The following is a 22727-nucleotide window of genomic DNA, read 5'->3' on the forward strand; positions in this document are numbered from 1 at the left end:
TATATTTATGAGGCAGTTTGTATGCAGGTGGTGTAGCTTTCCAAAATTTGGCAGATTGTTTCACTGGATGTATATTTTAAAGTTCAGATGTCTTTATTGTCTGACAGCTTTATATGTGACATTGATTATTAATGTTCTCGAACATCCACAGATATCTTGAATGAACTGGAGTTGTGATATCAATGTGGTATTATATAAAAAAGTTTTATGAGTGAATTTCGTCACATTGAAAGATCAAGAAGAAGCACAGTGTGGTTGTCTAATTTCAACAACTATATTGTCAGTTTAAACAAATACAAACCAAAAGGAAAACAATTTCATTCAGCTTTACTTTCACTTTGTAACAAAGTCTCATCTCATTATAACATGACAGTACAAAATTGAATTGGACTTAAATTGTATTTCTTTGTGATACGACGCAGAACTCTATACATATATCTCTTGTCACACCTGGATTTGTGGATGGTGCAGAATGACCTGAGTAACTGATTTATGTAGGTTTCATAATAGTTTTCACATAGACACTAAAAAAATGTCTTAACTTTCTCTTGATAAAGACTAAATGTGATGACGTAATGTCACATCAATCAATACAACATTATGCTTTTCCTCAAAAATTTAGAATAAAGAAAATTCCATTTTATTTCCAAGATGTTACTGTATACAAAAAAACCCCATTATTTTTACATACGTTTATGTATGGCTTTCATCAAATTCCCCTCCCAACATGAACAAAAATGTTGATTTCGTAAAACATCAAATTCCCCTCCCGAAATGAACAAAAATGTTGATTTTTTAAAACATCAAATTCCCCTCAGAAATGAACAAAAATGTTGATTTTGTAAAACATCAAATTCCCCTCCCGAAATGAACAAAAATGTTGATTTTTTAAAACATCTAATTCCCCTCAGAAATGAACAAAACTGTTGATTTTGTAAGAAAACATCTAGAAAACAAAAAGTGATGTGAACACATCTTTCCACATCTAATGATCTTTGACTCTACAAACTTCGAATGACCACTCATTAGCAATGGAAATCATTTTTCCCTCCAGAGTCACGGTTGTTGGAGTGATAGTAATTCACAGATAAAAGGATGATTTTGTGGAATGTATCACAGACAAACATAAAGCACTTCACGGAGTGATGAGGTCATCCCAGTTGTTGATTTCTCGCATTTAACAACTTCAGAGATTCTATGTCCAAACATACAAGTATTTCTTTCACACTCGCTTGACAGAAACTCAAGAAAGCAAAGTCATTAGATCATTTTCTTGGACACAGGAAATAATGACTTTTTGAAAATATGAAAATCTGAAATGATTCAACTTAAGACTGTGAAAGAATTTGACCTGGAACATAAGATTTTTGAAATTTCTTCCATGAATTAAGAGTGATTACCAAGCACAATATTAGCTACAAGATGAAGAAAAAGAAACGGGGCATTACAGCAGATCTAAACATTGACAACATTAGATATACCAGAACTGATAAATGCTGTTGATTCTGTCAGAAATACACAAAATTTCAACATAAACTTCCTATCCATGTAACATGAAGGCTACGCCCACAACAGAATGAATATTAAAAAAACATTACAAACTACTCCTTTTGCACTTCAAGGGAGTTAACTCTTCATTTATGTTCATACAAGAAAAAAATCTTTAATTTATAAATATATATACAAGTGACAATTAAATGTTCCTAGTCTAGCATACACATTCACACATCCATGTAACACATTCACAGCCACTAGGCCATTATTCGTACATAAAACTCAACTCTATACATTAAAAATATCATTTACTTTACATGACAATGCTACACATGAAATAGTCTCTAAATTCAGAATATGCTAGTCTCTACACTTCCTATAATGCTACAAAAAATCCCATCTGCATTTAGCAGATTCCTTGTGCATTTTCTAATGATAAAGGATATTCAAACCAATGTTGACAAAAGCTTTTCAAGGAAAAGAATGTTCCCCCTCTAAGCTTTTCAAGGAAAAGAATATTCCCCCCTCTAAAACTCTCGAACAGACCATAATTTCCTCTGTTAACGTCATTTGAAAAGGACTCATCAAACACAAATCAAAACCTCTGACACAAAAAAGGCAACCAATAATAAGTTCAGAAAGTTTGAAATATGATACCTAGAAATTGAAATATTGTGTGAACTTGTTGAATGACTTGGTATTTCTCAAGATAAATTGTAATCAATACTTTCGACATGATGATTAAGCACAAACAAAATATGAAATACTATATCTGTGGACTTTGCCTTATTGTTTTGGAGTCTGAAACATAACCATAAAGTTGGCCCTATTAGAACATTCGCACAACATTATAAAAAAATGTTTAATTAATTGTCTCTAAACGGTTGTTATACCTAGGTCAGCTAAAATTCAGAACAGTTCAAAACTAAGTGAACAATAACATAACATGTTTATAACAAAAGTTTTTGCTCATAATGAAATAATACGGTCACAACTTAAGAATCTTTTGATAATTCAAGTAAAGTCTGAAAGAATCATTAAATGGGTTATGACAAAAGTACTCCACCAGTAATTTTCTGTTGAGTCGGCCAACAGTCGAGTGCTCTGGTGGTTTGTAAAGGAAGTACATTGATCAGCATGACAACAGACAATGAATAACCCTGAGGAACAGGAGAATCATTTCTTAATGTAATTTTTGAGTTGGATTAGAATCAACTGCTTTAAGGAGCTACAGTAAGATTTTTGTCATAACCCATTCTCCAAAATTCTTCCCGAAAATAAAATAATTTCGCCTCAATATCACAATACACTGGTTATTGTGTAGATTCAATCCTGAATGTGTGAACTAAACCAATTCAAAAGTCATATGCTGTCTATCATTGGTTTAAAGAGTGTCTTTGGACGGATGATAACATGAACACACAAAATAAAATCAAGATTTGGCTATACTGCGCAGTAACTTCTCTATTTTCTGATCGTTTCTGATGATGTTGGACTTGACAGCAGCAATAAGATCCATTTGGTCAGCTATGGCCTGATCCACTTCTCCAAGCTGGGCCTTCATAGGTTCGATGGCTTTGTCTGTGATACTGCAAGTAAAGGATACATGTAGTGTAACACGATCCAAATATTTCTTATATCAGTTGTAAGTCGCATGTGAAAGTTATTTTCAATCACTGAAAATATCATGTACAGTCAAACCTGTGTATACAGGCCACTCAAGGGGGCAGTGGCCTTTATACAACACAGATGGCCTTTATATAGATGTTCAATTACAATACTATGAATTGCATCATCAAAACAGCGACCTTTACAGACAGGTTTAACTGGACATACAGATTGTGTCACAAGTGGAATATTCATGGGGAAACCAGTGTAGTAATGTTGTACATTTTACCAGAACAATGTAAAAATGAGAGTTTTTCTTCAACAAGGAGGACTTCAGCTGAATTCACATCCCACAAATGAAAGGATATCTACAGATATAAACAACACTTGTGGACAGCAGGATATAGGGTCACATTCTGATTCCCGTTAAATACCTATAACTTATGAACCACAAGAACACAATTTGGTTAAAATGATTCCGTGCCTTACCATTGGTATAACAATGGCCTACTCTAACTAGTGTACTAATTACTTCCTTTTGTCAGCAGCTCCACCAGAGAAGATATCAACATAGCACATTATCTAAACTCACACATAATATTCATCACGGACTTACCCCTTTTCCCGTTTTAATGCCAAAACATGATCCTTGTTTTCTGTTTTCCACCGCTCCAACTCTTTCTGCATAGAGTCTAAATCTTCCTGTACATAATCCATGATTTTTCCAAGAGGATTAGCACTACGTGTTAAAGTCTGAATGCTGCCACGTAATTTATCGATCTCCTTCTGGACCGTGTCTCGCTGTTTCCGTCTCTGTGCATCAGACATTGTTGGCCGTTCCTGCGGAAAGATTTTTTTATTTCAGTAACAATTGATCACAAAAATGACGAAAATGGTATTTGAAAAACTGAAATTCCTTAAAAGGGTCTGGCTCTGCATTATACACAATATAAATTTGATGTAATATTTTGGTGAAAGGTACTAGATGATGCACTCTGTTAGTACACCTGCTTCATAAGCTACCAAAGTGTAAATGATAGAAGTCAGAAAAACATCATCAATGAACATTTGATTGGTTTTGATATGAAACAATCTATAAACAGTACATATTTATCCAGATGTGAAACATATCTTAAAATACCAATGCAGTATACTAGTACAATATCTGTTTTATAACTGACACAGTTGATATACCCTGCTGCTCTGATAAAAAGAGAGTAATAAACACCACTATAGTTTTGCTTGCCACATACCACTTCTGTTTTTCTAGTTGCTTGTTGCTGCTGCTGACTGCCACTCTCCAATTCCTTTTTGGTCTCCAGAATCTTCTTAACCAGGCCTCCATGATCATCTTCATCACTGTCCTCTGGCCGAGAAATGGTCTACAAATTTTCAAAATGAAATCTGGTTTGAAAGTAAGTTAAGATACAATAGCTGAGACTTATGACTTATATACATGTCTGGGTTAAATCATAGTGATTATTTACCTACCTCACTGAAGTGTTGCATTAGTCAGTATGATTAGCAGCTGCTCTCATATCAATCCTGAAGCGTTTTTTTTTTAACCTTTTTCTTTTCAAAAGTATAAATGCTTGCCACTTATGAGGATTTCAATGTTTTTAAAGATAGACTGATGACCTACCTGATCTGGTTCAGGAGGGGGTGGAGCAGATTCTTCCACTAAAAAGTTTTCATCATCATCGGAATCTCCATCGTCTACTATCACATTGGCTGGTTTCCCACTCCCGAGTCTGAAGAAAGGAAATGTATTGAATTATGTGTGGTAGCAATATAACAAACTGTGGTGAAGGACACAGCTCACTTAATGATAATACAGTTAAGATACATCCAATTTAATATGGTGAAAGTCTTCTGTATCTGAAAAACTGCTATAAGTCACCATTTTTAAATACTGCACACATCCTTACATTAATTGCTTATTCCTTAAAATTATCCATAGTCCAGGTGACAACAAAACATTCTCGACATCATTTATCAACAATACCAAATAAGGCTATTTTATTGCTATGTAATGTTCATATTCAATACTGTAAGTGTTTAACAATTTTTTTTTGACTGATTTCCTGTTTGATCTACGTCTGATGTATTTATATCAACAAGCCCCAGTGATCTACGTCTGATGTATTTATATCAACAAGCCCCATTGATCAATGTTTGATGTATTTATATCAACAAGCCCCAGTGATCAATGCCTGATGTATTTATATCAACAAGCCCCAGTGATCTATGTCTGATGTATTTATATCAACAAGCCCCAGTGATCTACGTCTGATGTATTTATATCAACAAGCCCCACTGATGAATGTCTGATGTATTTATATCAACAAGCCCCATTGATCTATGTCTGATGTATTTATATCAACAAGCCCCATTGATCAATGTTTGATGTATTTATATCAACAAGCCCCAGTGATCTATGTCTGATGTATTTATATCAACAAGCGCCATTGATCAATGTTTGATGTATTTATATCAACAAGCCCCAGTGATCTATGTCTGATGTATTTATATCAACAAGCCCCACTGATGAATGTCTGATGTATTTATATCAACAAGCCCCATTGATCAATGTTTGATGTATTTATATCAACAAGCGCCATTGATCAATGTTTGATGTATTTATATCAACAAGCCCCATTGATCAATGTTTGATGTATTTATATCAACAAGCCCAATTGATCAATGTCTGATGTATTTATATCAACAAGCGCCATTGATCTATGTCTGATGTATTTATATCAACAAGCGCCATTGATCAATGTTTGATGTATTTATATCAACAAGCCCCAGTGATCAATGTCTGATGTATTTATATCAACAAGCGCCATGTTCGGCTGATTATCTATCACTTCCTGTTCGACCTATGATCAGTAAACCCGTATATTTACCTCATGGCCGGCTCATTTTCTATGGTTTCCTGTTTCCTCCTTGGTGGTGCTGGGCGCGCACTGCTTGGTCTATTCATTTTTCTCCTGAGATTAAAGCAGTTTTATGTAATAAAATTCATAATTATAATTTTAAAATGAGTAATGAAATAAAACATTACATATGGACATAACAAAAAGTGTATAAACTTCATAAAAAGAAGATTTTTGTAACGTTCAACAAAAAGTCAATGGGCAACAACTTTTGGTAAAAAAGATACGTGCCCCAAGCTTCAAAAGTATTGATTAGGATAGTCAGACACATTTCAAGCCACATCTGATTGGAATTTCCTAATAAAGACAGTCTAGTCATATTACAGGTACAAGTATTATGACTGTTTGTGTGGTACTTACGTGGCAGAGACCTGGGGAGGGAGGTCATCCTCACCCACAGGATCAGACGGAGGTGGAGCCCTCTGTGGCGGGGCCTGTTGATGTTGTTCATCCTCTGTAAATGGATTACAAACATACACATAGGGAAGGTAAAAAAAAATCCCTAAATATTCCTTATATGGTAAGCTAATTGTACAATAAAGCACTGTCATTTAAATTATTCGGAGGAATTTCTTACTTTAATAAGAGGTCTAACAGGTCTGTATCACTCACCTGTTACTTAATGGTACCTACTACAATTTGATATTAATCACCTTAGGAGTCAGGAAGGGTTACAATGATAAAACAATGTAATCAACTTTTAATTTCATATTAAATATTATTACCCTACAACTTCTAGATCCCTCTTAGAAGATCTTTGATAATTTGAGTCCAGTGGTGTTCAAAGTGATGGCTGGCCCAGAATCACTGATCTATAATATCGTCTTACCCCAGAAAGACACTGGTCAAACATCAATATCCTACTGTTGTTCAGTTTTACAATTTTTGAACTTTTGAGTCCTTACTTTTTAAGTAACGTTTTCAGGCCCACTAAGCTACCAAGCATAATCCTAACATTTTATATCTAAATGACACTATCAAGTTCATGTGATATGGTCATTATCAAATAAGCTCATACCTGTAAGCACTTTTCAACAGGTTTAATAATACATTGTTTATAGCTATATTTCAAAGTTATTTTACAGAAAGGTTTTTAATTGGAACTCTGTTGTCTTATCAAAGTGAGGACAATATCATGTATTATAGTCTTACCTACATTATCCTAAAGTATGAATCACACAGAGAACAGATGAAATGTTTTTAACAAAATGGTATGCTTATCTGAAGCCATGACAGAACAATAAATGTGAATCCCTGTGGTGTTTAACACATGATGTGATATCAACATGCTGTGAGAAAAAAAATTAGATGAAAATTGATGTCAAACAAACTTATAAAGCAATATAAAGATCAGTGTATATTTCATATCAAAAAAGTCATAGAGAGATGAATGTTTCATCGTATATATAATGCCAAACAAGGTCTTGTTAATGGTATTTATATCTCTGAATAATTCTGATACATTAGAAGTCACAAAAGGTTACAATGTATATATCTTAACATAAGGCAAACAAAAAAGGAACAGATATCGATGTGTCTATGTTTATACTACTGTTGATATAAATAATGATTGTTTGGATCATTTAATATCTTAAAACTTTCTAAACATATAGTTCCTAAAAAATGCTCCATGGTTTCATCATTTCAGTTGAGGAAAAAGAATACAAAAAGTCTATGTTCCAACACCGTTCCACAGATCCCAATGAAAACAATCCATATACCATCAGATTCTACAAGAAAGGATGTCCTTCAATATGTTCTCATGTATTAAGTCCTTCTAAACCTTGGTGCTACTAAATAGTGTTCTTCAAAATCTACCATAGTCACTATTATTCAGAGTCTTTCTATACTTACTGCAATTCAAATGTCCTTTAAAACTGATCACACTAACTGCTGCAATTTCCATCAAAACTGTTCACACTTCTTTCTGCAGTTTCCTTCAAACCTGCCCACACTAATTACTGCAGTTTTCTTCAAACTTCATCACACTTACCACTGCAATTTCCTTCAAACCTGATCACACTTACTGCTGCAATTTCCTTCAAACCTGATCACACTTACAGCTGCAATTTCCTTCATACCTGATCACAATTACAGCTGCAATTTCCTTCAAACCTGATCACACTTACAGCTGCAATTTGCTTCAAACCTGATCACACTTACTATTGTAATTTCCTTAAAACCTGAAAACGCTTACTACTGCAATTTCCTTCGAAACTGATCACACACTACTAAAACACCCTTAAAAGCTGATAACATCTGCTGTTACAATGTCCTTTAAAACTGAAGACACCTAAAGCTGCAATTTCTTTCAAATCTGATCATACTTAATACTGCAATGTCCTCAAAACTGGGTGAACATTTCAAACAATAGCTAAAAAGTTTTGAAAAAACAAAATGATTTACAAGAATATTTGATCATTTTTTCGGAGACCATCAACACCTTAATTGTTATAGTGATAATTTGAACGCCATGCTTGTTTAGTGTGGTTGTCAGATATTTAGTTAGAAATAAGAAACACAATTCATCATTATAAACAATAACAACGATTCTTTTCAAAATCAGAAAAATGCACCATACAACGTAAAAAAATCATGCAATGCTAATTTTTTCCAAGTCCTTCAGAAATCTCAAAATCAGTTGTTTTCCTACCCAGTCTTCCAGTGTCACAAATATTAATAATTAACTAATGAATTAGAATCTCATTAGGGAAACTTTAATTAACATTAATACGAATTAATTGATAGCCAGTTTCATCCTAACGCTGCTCATTATGAACTGATAATTTTGTTATACAGAAGCAAAGATTGGAAAATCTTTTATATCTGAAACTATCTATTTAGCAGAGACTTTACACAAAGAAAAGAAGAAAGAATAAAAGTCGACAAAAAAAGACTCAGCGCAACTGGATTTATTAATCTTAAAAACTAAAAGTTGCACATTGTCAAGCTGAGGGTCTAGTAATGGCAGTCTCTCACCCTGGATTGGTAGTGTACAACACCTAGTTAGATAATTACATATTCACATGACATTGTTGTGGTTTGTCCAAAACAGCTTTTAAGTTTAGTCCATTTTTAGGTACTGTACTAAATATCCACAAACAACAACAACAAAAATAGTGTGCTACTGTATTCAGGGAAACTCAACACTATTTAAAATTCACTTTTTTGCCCTTTAACCAAGGGGGAAAATATGAAAAGTGCAAATGTTGATAGATGTTATAGATGAAAAGTTACATATATCAATATATCAATGTATTTTTCACTGCATTTAACACTGGATGAAAATGAAAATTTTAATTCAAAGTTAATAACAATCCAAAGTTTCCCCATATACAGATAAAAAAGCATTTTCATTTTTCATGTACATTTTTTTTTTTTTTTTAAATTGAATCCGTGGATATTTTCTACTAGGTGACATGAGTGGTATACACTGGAGGGTGAGAGAATGGATAGCTATGAGATATATGGGAGGTCTAGGTAGGAGAAATTCCGTATACACCATCATGCCCATGCTATAAACTACACAACTACAAGTACTGCAGTCTCTCATGCTGATCTGGCTGTTCAAAACAAGGCTAACACATGATGTTCTTCATGATCTTTGTAAAATAATTACACTTATGGAATGCAACTTTATTTATTTCATAAAAATTTGTGCAATTTGATTCAAATATAGTGAATTTCTTGATTATGAACACAGAAATGGTGTACCTTTATGTAGAATTCAAACTAAAAACATCATTTGGCATGCTAATGTTGATAAAGAAACACCACTTATTGTCAAAAGTTGTCGGAGTTAGTTCATTATGCAATGTTATCACTTCCAACACTAATTACGTTGGTAAGTTCTCAAAATTAACATAATGAGATTTACATATTCGTTTTTTTTAATTTGGTGTATCTTTACAACACAGGTTTTCAGTGTGAATTCAAAAGTGATGTAAATTCACTGCACCAGGTTGTGAACTGTGAATGCAATTGATGCAGACATTCTGTACGCCTTGAACAACTCAGATCTTGTCACCCAAAACTGGAGAGGATTGTAACTTTTTACATGTCAATCCAGCTGTATTTCTTTTCCTTATCATATTATCACAGTGAAAAAAGGCTTTTTATTCATAATTTCCAACTAGATCAAATATGTTTGAAGAAATTCTCATCAGTAAAATATAACCAAAGCCAGGATTACATATCCATAGTACCTTTAACACCAGAAAATTTTTCAAACTTCAAACAACTTTGTGAAAATTCAATATTAATTTACATATTTTGGTCATAAATATACTACACAGTGAATACCTAATGTATACTTCAAAACCGGAGTTGGTGTACTAGGAACAAATTCGTGTTCATTACTCTGGATTGACATGGAAAAAGGGACCAACGCATTCCAGTAAAGGGTATTTCATAAGAATTCAACATTACGCCCTTCTGTTTGGTGAAAACCATACCTTCATCACTTGAATCACGATGCCGCCCTGCAAGGTTACCAATAGAATAACAAAATATACATGCAGCAAAGGAATCGTATATAAGCCACACTGAGAAAGGATCCATTGGGTAAACAAGGGCAGTAACTCTAACAAAATTCTTTGACCTAGCAATTGATATAGTTCGGCAGTGTACCTAAATACCTGTACTGTTAAATATTAGGCTTTAACCTGTTATGGCTAACCCAAGTTCTCTAAAATTCTTCAAAACTTGTCCGTAGGCGAAGTTTATGTTATTTCCGAGGTGGAATGACACTGCTATGTTTAATTAACACTGCCTGTCTGCAATAACAATGTTCAAGCTGAGTTATTAGGGGAAGTCTATCCTTTAGCTTAAAAAAAATAACCCCTAAAATCATAGGAAAAAGAGAGAGGGATGAATATAAATAATTAGCTTTATAACAGATTGCTGAATCTTAAACCTTTTGCTTAATTCATTTACAGAGGAAAGTTTTTCAAAATGCACACACACACAAAAAGGAAGTAACCTGAATTTAGAGAAAAAAAACACTGACAGAGTTTTCAGGAAACAGATGTGGCACTGAATGCGGAATTAGTACTCTAGATCTAGTCATTTATTCGTGAAATTACATAAAAAGCGTGTCGATTTTGTCAATGATTACTTTCTAGGTTGCGAAATACATGTAAATGCTGCAACTTCAAGTAAGAAATTGATATGAATTTCAACACAATGTCCACATTCATGGAAGCTATGATGGAATGTCCTTCTTGCATCTAAGAAATTATTTGCGTTGTTAATAACAATCAGTATTCATATGGTGTCCTGAAGCATTGTCTAAGATTTAAAACTCAGCTTCCTTTGTCTGATCATATTCGCACACAGCCTTAATAAAGCTGAAATCAACACTAAAAGCAGACATCCAATAGGCTGGTAATACTAATGTATTCAAAGCTACACAACCTGCTAGGAAGCCAAATGACAAACTTTAAATGTATCCCGAGTGGTTCTCAAGATTAAGGACTGTTGATGTCATGCTCTTGCACCAATTTTACTATAAATTCCAATGTTACTACCCAGACCACATGCTACAATAACAATCCCTCTTTTTTTTTCAGATATATCATGCTTGTGAAAATCTACGGTCATCATCATGATTTACAGGAAAACGTTCCTCCACATATCCTAACAAAAATCCTGGTTTCTTTCAATATTCTCTCCAGAAAGATTTGACTTTTTAAATAAATACATTGTATGTTAAGAGATAAGGGGTGATTTCAGTCAAAACTAAAGGGTGATCCTGTGAGGTATACTGAAGGAGTGGTGCAGTCCAAGTGAACTGTGTGGGGGCACTTGGGCGTCAACAGATCGTAGAAGCTAATGGGTGCACAGAAGATTTTTGCTGGTAAGATTTTCTTGAGAAACATTTATTAAAACTCAGTTCAGACCTTGATTAGTCTTGCAACTTATCAAGACTTGACCCAGAATCACCCAGGAGTTTAATTACCAAATAATAATTTTCTCAAGACATCTGCGCCAGATTTGTAGTTTGATAGTTGTAATGATGATTGGTTAAGAATAGTACATACATGATTACATATGTCATAATGCACTCACATCTATGTGAAACCATTCACCAATTAAATATATATTCTATTATAAGGCTTGATGATTAGAAATGATTTTAAAATGATTCACAGATATATTTAATCTTGATGACAATTATGATCAAATGAGATTTCATTATCTTGTGAAAACATATTTGTTTGTTTATTTCTAAATCAGCACATCTCTCCATACTCACCCTCTCTGCGCCTCCTGGAACCCTTTGCTGATGAAGGACGAACTGGTCTCTGTACTTCAGACTGAAAATTTAAAAATCATGAATGAAATGAAAACCAAACCGTGTGAATGTTTTAACAGCTGATCATCTCCTGCTACAGGTTATCCTTAAACCCAGATATCAACTCAACATAAAACTTACAACAGGGTTGAACAAATGTGTTAAAAGCTTAAAACTTCAAAAACACTTCATTGTTTCATGTTAAAAAACCTTGTTTAAGAAAAAAATAAGTCATAATCAAAATCCTTCATGAATGTTTACTATGATATATATGAAAAACTTACAACAGAAAAAAAAATATGATTTTATGATAAAAATGGAATCTTTGACCATTTTCCCAGATGTTGAAGACTATTATTTAACAGCTGAAGTGAAGGGGATTTTCACACATTAGATATCAAGCCATTTTTGCACAATGTTCACTTAACCGTGTCTGGGTCACTGGCTCAAGTATTGAGAATGGTTTGATGTATAAACCTAATATTGCATCATTTACATACTGGCTGATCACAGTCTATTTTCAAACTTGTAAAAACATGATGTAAGTTACTGGTAAATTATGGATACTTTGATAAATATTTAATCTTGCTTGAGTTGAGTTTCTTGGGATAAAGTAAAATATGCTATACTAACATGGTATCAGCCCAGATTGTACCATAACATAAAAGACCACTGTTGCAGATTGAGGTCACTAGGCACTTGACGTAAGTTTCTCGTCATGTAGTTGTCTAACGTTGTTGGAGTACCCAAGAATATTTCTAAACTCTATATTTGACATCTATGTATACCATAGCAAAACATCAACATTCATTAGGAAGAATACTTTTCCACTTTCGTTGTAATCTGCCAAGGTCAAATTCATTACTTAACTCTACATTTCAAGTACCATAATTTCCCTATCAATAATTAATTGGATTTTAAGTTATAACTGGTGTCTGATCGATGTCCATTATACACAGTATCTAATAGGACTGAGAAAAATCCTTTAAATCAGACATAAATCCATTAACAATTACTAGAATTCAGGCTGTATGTGATGTATATACCAGGTACAATGGATCAGGTGTTTCAACTTATGATGCACATTGTTTACTAGCCTATACACTACTAGACTAAAACACATGGATGAGATATCATTTCAAAGACATTTTTATAAAAGATTATGGGCTGATAAAAATGCAACTAACCTCTCCATTCACCATGCCCTCATTTTCCTTGCCCTCATCATCATCTCTGTGCTGTAAGTAAAGAGTAGATTCTATGAGTTACACAATAATACGAAAAAGTTATTCTGAGTCATATAATACTAACACCTAAAGTACGTCATGTTCAAAATTTTAAAATCTCAATTAGTACCTCTCAATCCATAAAATACTAAAACCTCAACTACCTGTCACTTGGCCCTATTTCAAACAAGTTTTTCTCATCTTTCACTAATACAAATTCAATCTATGATGAAGCAATGCTACAGATGATTAAATAAATGATACAATCAAAATGTAACATCCTACACTGTATAGGGTAGTAAAACCACACCTTTCATCCTGTAGCACTTCATACAAGTGGTTCTTATAAAATCAGTATAAGTTTGGAATTTAATCTATGGAAGTACAAATTCATTTTGATGTTATCTGTATGTGACATTTTCATATTTAATCCATTAGATTAAATTTTTTCAACAACCATACTTTGAAAATTTTAGAGAAATTTTGAATTTCAATAATTCTAGGAAGTTTAAAAATGCTTGATAACCTTCTTATGCAATACGGGTATGGTTATATTAAACAATCAATTAACAAACACGAAAGTCCAGCATTAAATGTAACACCAAAAAATAACTTAATATATTACAGAGATTACAGACATGTGTATTACAGAAATCTTTGTAACACCTGACATGTGTATTACAGATCTATGGTAACCCTTTTCTGCTACTTCAAGACTTCTAAAATACAGTTATATGAAAAGTTTCTTTTTTACAAATATGTTTTTCATAAACAGACATATGTATCTTGAAAAAGAAAGCTACTAGAAACAAGTATATACCTAACTTCAACCATTGTAAAATTTCTGGCAATACTAACAAAGACATATAGTGTTCGCAATGGCATTTTGAAACTGGGGGTAAAGTGAACCCGTGTTAATGCAGTTATATTGGAGAGTGATTGAAATCCTGGGGAAGAAGTCTTGAATTTCACCAATTTTTACTCTCATTCGGAAGTAACAGGTAACACTGACATAAATTAATAACTGTAAAAACAAAAAATCATAACACTTTGTTAAACAGAACATAAACTGGAAATTTATTACTTGACAGAAGAAAAGAACATTTCCAACAGTACAAACAACTCCACAGTACAGTTACTGCCTCCTAATGTTACTGTTGATCAAATGGTAGTTGTAATAACACCACAATCTGGAAGTCAAAACCAATTTTAATTCCAAGAGAGGTAATGAAATTTATCTTAAATATAAGTTAAAGAGAAGAATAAAGGAAGGTAATAATATCAATCCCAACCTTTACCCTGATCAATGATGGATTATTAGGGATGCAATCATGAGATCATACCCAACCTGACAGAATAGTAAAGGGAGGTAATTTGGTCAAGTCTACATATTAAGGGGAGGTAATCAATCCAAGTTCTCTGAAAGAATATCAAAGGGTGGTAATGAGGTCCAGATCAACAATTACCTTTATAGAATATCAACTTATCTATACATTAACAGGAGAAAAAGAAACATGTAACTCAAATTTGAGGAAACATCCAACATCAACTTCAGTAAAAAGTAACCGTGAACTGTAACTCCAAAAGAACTGAACAGTAGACCTGAATGTGTTTTTTCTTGATGTCCTGTATTCTGTAGGGGTCAATCTGGTACACCTGTTCTTCATGACTAAGCTTGCTGTTGGATGAATCTTCCTGACCTGGTGCTGACCTAGCCGGAGTCACATTATCTCTGTGACGCTTTGATCTAGAGGGACTGTTCTTTCCAGATACAGGTTGTTTGGCTCCTCTGTTTTTCTGCAATCTTTTACTAAATTTTGATCGTGATTCTAGGACAACAAAGTCTTTAGATGATGACTTTTTACCTGGAGAAGATTTAGATGATTTGCCAGATTCTTGTTTAGGGCTTACTTTACTACTACTGCCGTGTATAACTTTCATGGCCTCTTCCTTTTGTCTCTCCCTGATAGCCATACGACTTTTTGTACCAGACTTTCTTTTCTTCCCACCTGTGTCTACAAATCTTTCTTGTGCTTTTCCAGCATTTAGCTTCCCAACTTCTGGGTACACGATGTCCTCTAGACTATGATCTATTTCTGGTTGCTCTCTGCCCTTCTTCCTCTTTACTCCCTCTCGGTAATTTGTATTCTTCATCCTACGTACCCCTTCTCGGTAATCTGCGTCCTGATTTCTTTGTACCTCCTCTCGGTAATCTGCATCCTGAATCCTTTGTATCTCCTCTCCATAATCTGTGTCCTGAATCCCCTGCACTGTCTCATGGAGATCTACGCCCTGATTTCTCTTCTCTGGATAACCAGCGTCATGAGGCTTCTTCACTGTCTCTCTATGCTCCATATCTTGGGACTTGTGCACCACCTCATTACTGTAGGAAACATCTGGGCGCCGATTGACTCGTGGTCGAGCTGCTCCAGGACGATTTGTCCTGGGTGTTTTGGCTACTTCTTTTTCCTCGATTTTTGAGATAGCATTTACAGTCAAATTTTCAATGGTTTTTGCATTCTTATTCTTCAAATCGGAGGACTTAGGGTGATTCGGAAAATCACTATCGGATAGATTTGCAAGAAGATCCATATCTGAGTCTGTATTGCCGTCTGACTGGTCATCGGCACACAGAAACTCAGCCAGAGTGTCAGGGTCGGGGATGTCAATGACCTACACAGCATATAATAATGGAATGATGACGTGATTGGTCATGTTTAGCCATTCTAAGGCAATATAGGAATTCAGAGGGGATATTATATGTAAAATTAAAAGAAAATGGGAACATTAAGGGGTCAATACTATATTGGAAGGACCTAAGCCCCCTTGACCCCCTAAAGAATTATCCCTGATCCTTCAGTAGATAAAATAACTGTTGTAGCAAACTAGAACAAGAAACACCAACTAAAATTCTTCATATTCCTTTGTAATTATGGACACAAAGAAAAATGATTATTATATCAGATAAATGTTCTATCACTATCATTTTCTATCATAAACTAATGCCCATATAAACATTGACAGGAACAGCTAAATCAGTTAGTATAATAATCCCTGTTCTATCATATTAACAATTCCGATCGTTTCTAGATTTTAGCAGATCTACAACTACAGAAGTATGTCATGTGGACCAAGAGCTGTATTGAAATGTTCATGAATAATACAGAGACAGAAATATCCATAAGCTGTTGATAAATAATACCTATAAATTTCTCACAGTAGTCCTTTTCTATATCGATTTTTTTCATATAAAACTACATAGACTAAAGTTGTAAAATTCTATCCAATGAGTTGACCTGTAAATCTCACCTTTTTCCTCCTCTCTCGATCCTTATGTCTGTCTTCCCTATCTTTGTGTCTATCCTCCCTGTCTTTATGCCGATCATCTCTCTCTCTGTCCTTGTGTCGGTCCTCTCTATCTCTATGCCGTTCATCTCTATCTCGAGACCTGTCTTTTCTGTCATCTTTATCCCTTCCCCTTTCTTCCTTTTCACGACCTCTATCTCGATCCCTGCTCTTTTCTCTATCACGTTTCTCCTAGTCATCAATTTGAATATCTATGTAATTGCCATTCAGTGATTTGTTTCTGTAGTTACTACATTTAAGATTTTAATAGGACTTTACACTCAGAAGTATTTTACCTTTACATCTATGACCTTCTCTTAGGCACTATTGTTCACAACAAAACTATAAAGAAAATCAGTTAAGGTCTATATCTTATGAAAGATAAATGAAAACATACAGAGTAAGACAACAAACAGTTCTCCAACACAACTTGGTGAATTCTTTACTTCCAGCATTAAGTGGATCTTTTTAATACAATGTAATTTATTTTATGAAGACCTGTCAAAATAAGATATTATTTTGACTGTTTTTCTAGCCTTATACATGATTTACCACTATGTTTTACTGAACTTCAATACACATTATTGTACCTCTGGTTCCTTTCTACGTTTTTCTTCTTTGTCCTTTGACCTCTCCTTCGCTGGTTCCTCTTTTGATCCTTTACTTAAAAACCTGCTAACTTGAGCATCATAGTCACCCTGGAAACATCACAAACATTGTGATTATCATTTCAATCATATGACCAGCAATAAAAAAATTTCACAATAAAATCAAATATGTCTACATTGCAGCCATCTTGTTTGAATATAATGAAATGACTTCACAATATCCAAGGACATGTGAGTGAAAATAAGACTGGAACACTGACAGAGGGATGAACAGAATAATAGACTGAAATACTGACAGAGGGATGAACAGAACGATAGACTGGATTACTGACAGAGGGATAAACAGAATGATAGAGTGCATTACTGACAGAGGGATGAACAGAATGATAGAGTGCATTACTGACAGAGGGATGAACAGAATGATAGACTGGATTACTGACAGAGGGATGAACAGAACGTTAGACTGGATTACTGACAGAGGGATGAACAGAACGTTAGACTGGATTACCGACAGAGGGATGAACAGAATGATAGACTGGAGTACTGACAGAGGGATGAACAGAATGATAGACTGGATTACTGACAGAGGGATGAACAGAATGGTAGAGTGGATTACTGACAGAGGGATGAACAGAACGCTAGACTGGATTACTGACAGAGGGATGAACAGAATGATAGTGGATTACTGACAGAGGGATGAACAGAATGATAGACTGGATTACTGACAGAGGGATGAACAGAACAATACACTGGATTACTGACAGAGGGATGAACAGAATGATAGACTGGATTACTGACAGAGGGATGAACAGAATGGTAGAGTGGATTACTGACAGAGGGATGAACAGAACGCTAGACTGGATTACTGACAGAGGGATGAACAGAATGATAGACTGGATTACTGACAGAGGGATAAACAGAATGATAGAGTGCATTACTGACAGAGGGATGAACAGAATGATAGAGTGCATTACTGACAGAGGGATGAACAGAATGATAGACTGGATTACTGACAGAGGGATGAACAGAACGTTAGACTGGATTACCGACAGAGGGATGAACAGAATGATAGACTGGAGTACTGACAGAGGGATGAACAGAATGATAGACTGGATTACTGACAGAGGGATGAACAGAATGGTAGAGTGGATTACTGACAGAGGGATGAACAGAACGCTAGACTGGATTACTGACAGAGGGATGAACAGAATGATAGACTGGATTACTGACAGAGGGATGAACAGAATGGTAGAGTGGATTACTGACAGAGGGATGAACAGAACGCTAGACTGGATTACTGACAGAGGGATGAACAGAATAATAGACTGGATTACAAACCTCTTGCATGACACACCAGTTGGTACTGAAAGTATCCTACGTTATGGTATATTAATTTTGAGTTCCCACACTTGATCATATGGGAAATTAGTATAAATAAAAGACAATAAAGGGAGTTTTTGTCTAGCTTGAGATATAGATTAAGGTGTAAAACTTACCTTCATATTGACAGCTGCTGCCAAGCTCTGTAGAAGCTCATTTGTCTTTTCTGGTTCATGTCCAGCCACAATTTTACTTGGTTTAGCAGAGACAGATTTGCCAGTTACAGAAGCTTAAAAATTCATATAGAAAATTCTAAAAATAACATCAGCTATATTTTTGATGCAAAAATAGGTATATTCACCAGTAGAAGTATATAGTTTTTATCCCCTTCTAAACGTTATAAGACTTTTTTTAAACATGAGTATGCTGTGTTAGACTACCTGATATACTTGGATCTGCGAAATTAAATTCAGCTGTATTAGTTGATAGAGCTTGTTAGTTCTGCAGAAAATCATTTCATTCTTAAAATTGTCGAATCAGTGATTAACATCTTCATGTACAGGATACTTTAAAATGCCAAGATTTTCTCTTCTGGAACTAACTGTAGTCAAATTTTGCTCGCTGTTACTATTTTACTGTAATGACGACAAAAGAAATATAACAGACAATCTACCCCATTCAATCAGATATTTTACTTACATGTGAAATCAATTACTTTCTGCAGAAATGCCATCTTGCTATCTTTATCCTGCAAAGAGAATTAAACAGTTTAGAAATTTCACATCTTTCAATATTACTGGTTTCTATTTTTCTTTACAATTCCTTCATATCTTATTCTCAATATACCTTAATTATTTGACAAATGGAGACATTACCCTTAAATCAAATAGTTTCATATCAATGACATTTATCACAATTACGAACTCTTTTGAACTGAAGATAATTTTAGAGGGGCAACTCTGTAAACATATCAAGCATAGAAGCAAATATCAAACTAGTGTTTGTTGCCAATCAACTAGAGTAATATTGTTTTCTCCTGTGTCAAATTTTAGCGGGAAAAGTTTCTGTAAATAAACAGTTAAACCAATGGTCTCTAATTAATGAAATGCTAAGGAAAGCAAAGAGGTGACAAATATTCAATCAAGTTTAGTCAGGAATATGTTGTTCCGTGTGTTTCCTGTGTGACTCACTCAAATTTTGAGAGCCTACTTTATTTCTTTGTAACTGGGTTCATTAAAATTTTGGAAATTGTGCTCTGGACTCACAAAAAAAAAAAGAAAAAACACAAATCTTACTAAGATTACTGAACGTTGAACAACATGTCATGCAATGGCCACTGGTCAATACCAAAACTTTATACCAATATATATGATATTAATTGTATACTAAACATTCTGCCAACTAAAAAATCTTACCTTAACATTTTCTGAATTCATTTCAGTCTCGGTGAACAAACCCTTCATGAATCCTGTTGTTTTTATTAACTGAAATAAATAAAACATTTGTATTTGTATTGCATACTCCACAAAAGTATGTGATGAAAAATTGAAGTTTTGTTCTGATATCAATTATCCTTCACATCAAGCTTGTGTTAAATGTATGGTACAATATATCAGGTTTCAATTCATGATACATATACTCTGATGAAGCTTCATACATTTGTCTGTCAAGTAAAACAATTGATATAGAATTGGTTGTCACAGATCAAGACATATCTACCAGGTATACTTCACTAACACATTTAATATGACAGAGCTTTAACAGTTGAGAGAAAAACGTTTTTGCATTTTAAGAATATATATAATAGCTCTTTGTTTTCTATGCAATGGATATATTGCAACTATTAAGTGATTTTTGGGACCACGATATTGTGAGTCCTGGACTTATGATTTTCCTGTAGGACTTTAAAATTTTGAGGTTCCTCCATATCTCTTAGTATTAAGTGACAACTCACTGAATTTTTGGAAAATCATTTTCTTGCCTAGTCTGAAAAAATCCTACAGAAATTACCATAGCCTATACATTAAAACTGTAAATGAACCACATAAAACATCTTGGTTCATGTACCAGAGAACAACAGGAGTAGAGAGTACAGATCTCAAGTATTTGAACCAGTCGGTGGGTAGACTGTCTGCATTGCTCTTGAGAGTTTCCTTGGAAATTCGAGAACTTGGGTTGTGGTTGCCTTGAGGAATGAAAACCTGACGGAGTACTGTAGAAGGTTGCGAGTGCAGGTCATAGTACTTGTCTTGGCTAGGGTTAATTTCCCTTTAGACAAATGGTAAAGTCTGGTTAGAGAGCAAAATTTCACTAATACAGCAGAGGCATTACTGTATACGTTCCATTACTCATTTCTTTTACAAAATAATGCTCCAATTCCCTGGTGCAAGTTTTCTGTTTTTACTTTGAACATATACTTTCTATACCACGTATACTGTCCGATTAAACTTCAATAAATTATAATGTATGTGGACCATTCTCAATAAATCATACCGTATGTGTATCATACTTCTGATATTAGCTGTCTTGTGGACACCTGTTGATTTTCAATTGGATGCAACAAATAATCTCAATCTATCGAAATGTCAAATCCACTGTACTGCTAATAGCTACTGCTAAAGTGATTCGTTCTAAAACATGTCCACTGCTGCACAGGCTTACGTACCACTAGCAAGGATGCAAGGTTTTATAAGAGTTTTCAGCGAGTTTCATCACTTACCGATGTCATAACATCATGAAGAAATCTAAATGGTGGTTTGGATAACAATTTTTCTGTCAGTGGTGGTTTCTTGATGATTTTGCCCAGTGTGTCCTGAGTTTTCTTCATAACTTTCGCATCCATGTTGAAATCTTATGTTTCTACTTATGTACTTGAATAAAGTTCAACCATACGTCTGCTCTACAACAACGAAGTAGCGTTCAAATAGTATCACTACCCCTAACTCATGTCAACGGCACATTTGTGTTTCAGTTGCTTGCAGACGGAATTCAATACCACAATTCCATTTTCCGGAAGTGTGGAATATTTCTCTTTCCGCTTGTAGTGTTTACAGTTGCTAGGGAGCAGGTGCGCGGCGGCAACTTATTAAATACTAGTGCAGATTTGAATACAATTTATTAACTCAATAATTTACATTTATATCAGCTACATTTGTCTCACACTATCAAAAAGATTATATTTCAGTTTGTTGGTTAACTTGTTTTATTTTTACATGTAAACATTTTCTTAACATTTATTAAGCGGAAGTTTAAATAGTGAACACTATAATCATGCAAAACGTTTACAGTTCACTTCTCTGAAGTTTTCCGAGTTGTCCTCACAGTACCATTTGATTCTAAAGACAAGATATGTTAAATTTTACCCATTCTTGTACTATAATTCCACAGGGAAATAAGTGGCATTTTTCAGAAATTAAGAATAATATGATTATGATAAACGTTTTTAAGATAGTAAACAACATATATGTTAGTAGGGTAACAAGGAACGTTTTTGAAATGGACAATATAAGCAGAACTAGAGGTCATAACAAGAAATATTCAAAAAACGATGTCGTCTTGATATTAGAAAGCACTTTTTCAGTTACCGAGTTGTGGATTTGTGGAATAGTTTACCACAAACAGTAATCAATGTGGACTCTGTAATAAAATTTGAAATAAGGTTAGATGAAGATTGGGAAAATATCCGTTTCTATACATGATTGTACATTAATTAACTGATATAAGCCATTACACAGGAATTACTTATTATGCAATATATAATATTTGATATGGACATAGAGGCTTTAAGCCTGCGTCCATAATTTAATAAATGTATTCCAGTGCAACATAGAATCCTATTCAAGGGGGAGGGGGAGGGGGGTATCTGTATTGCAAATGCTGGTGGATAGTACAA

The 22727-nt window shown here is 34.2% G+C and overlaps 1 protein-coding gene across 2 annotated transcripts; it reads right to left on the minus strand.

Moving 5' to 3' along the window:
* Positions 1-311: 311 nt before the first annotated feature.
* LOC132558502 (TRAF3-interacting protein 1-like) lies at positions 312-21788 on the minus strand. Of its 2 annotated transcripts, XM_060223068.1 has the most exons (18): positions 21555-21788; positions 20251-20319; positions 19535-19583; positions 19012-19124; positions 17498-17605; positions 16872-17099; positions 15900-16235; positions 15762-15797; positions 15165-15683; positions 13524-13574; positions 12298-12358; positions 10496-10522; positions 6402-6495; positions 6012-6095; positions 4745-4853; positions 4356-4484; positions 3719-3942; positions 312-3083 (listed from the first exon to the last, which is right to left on the minus strand). In XM_060223068.1, the coding sequence occupies exons 1-18, from the start codon at positions 21675-21677 to the stop codon at positions 2927-2929; spliced, it is 2517 nt and encodes an 838-aa protein (XP_060079051.1). In that variant the 5' UTR covers positions 21678-21788; the 3' UTR covers positions 312-2926. The 2 variants fall into 2 exon arrangements, with proteins under 2 accessions (XP_060079051.1, XP_060079052.1); XM_060223069.1 differs by lacking the exons at positions 10496-10522; positions 15165-15683; positions 15762-15797; positions 15900-16235.
* Between the last annotated feature and the right edge of the window lie 939 nt (positions 21789-22727).

This window comes from Ylistrum balloti, unplaced genomic scaffold (genome assembly GCF_031769215.1).
Source record: "Ylistrum balloti isolate Yb309-2 unplaced genomic scaffold, AGI_CSIRO_Ybal_v1 Utg370794, whole genome shotgun sequence".
Lineage (NCBI taxonomy): Eukaryota > Metazoa > Mollusca > Bivalvia > Pectinida > Pectinidae > Ylistrum > Ylistrum balloti.

Excerpts from the sequence above, each read along its gene's own strand:
- LOC132558502 (XM_060223068.1), bottom strand. The coding sequence starts at position 21,677 with ATGGATGCGAAAGTTATGAAGAAAACTCAGGACACACTGGGCAAAATC. Across the intron at positions 12,359-13,523 it reads AGGGCATGGTGAATGGAGAG|TCTGAAGTACAGAGACCAGT; the intron begins GTTAGTTGCATT and ends TTAAATTTTCAG. Across the intron at positions 6,496-10,495 it reads TCGTGATTCAAGTGATGAAG|AGGATGAACAACATCAACAG; the intron begins GTATGGTTTTCA and ends ATCCATTTACAG.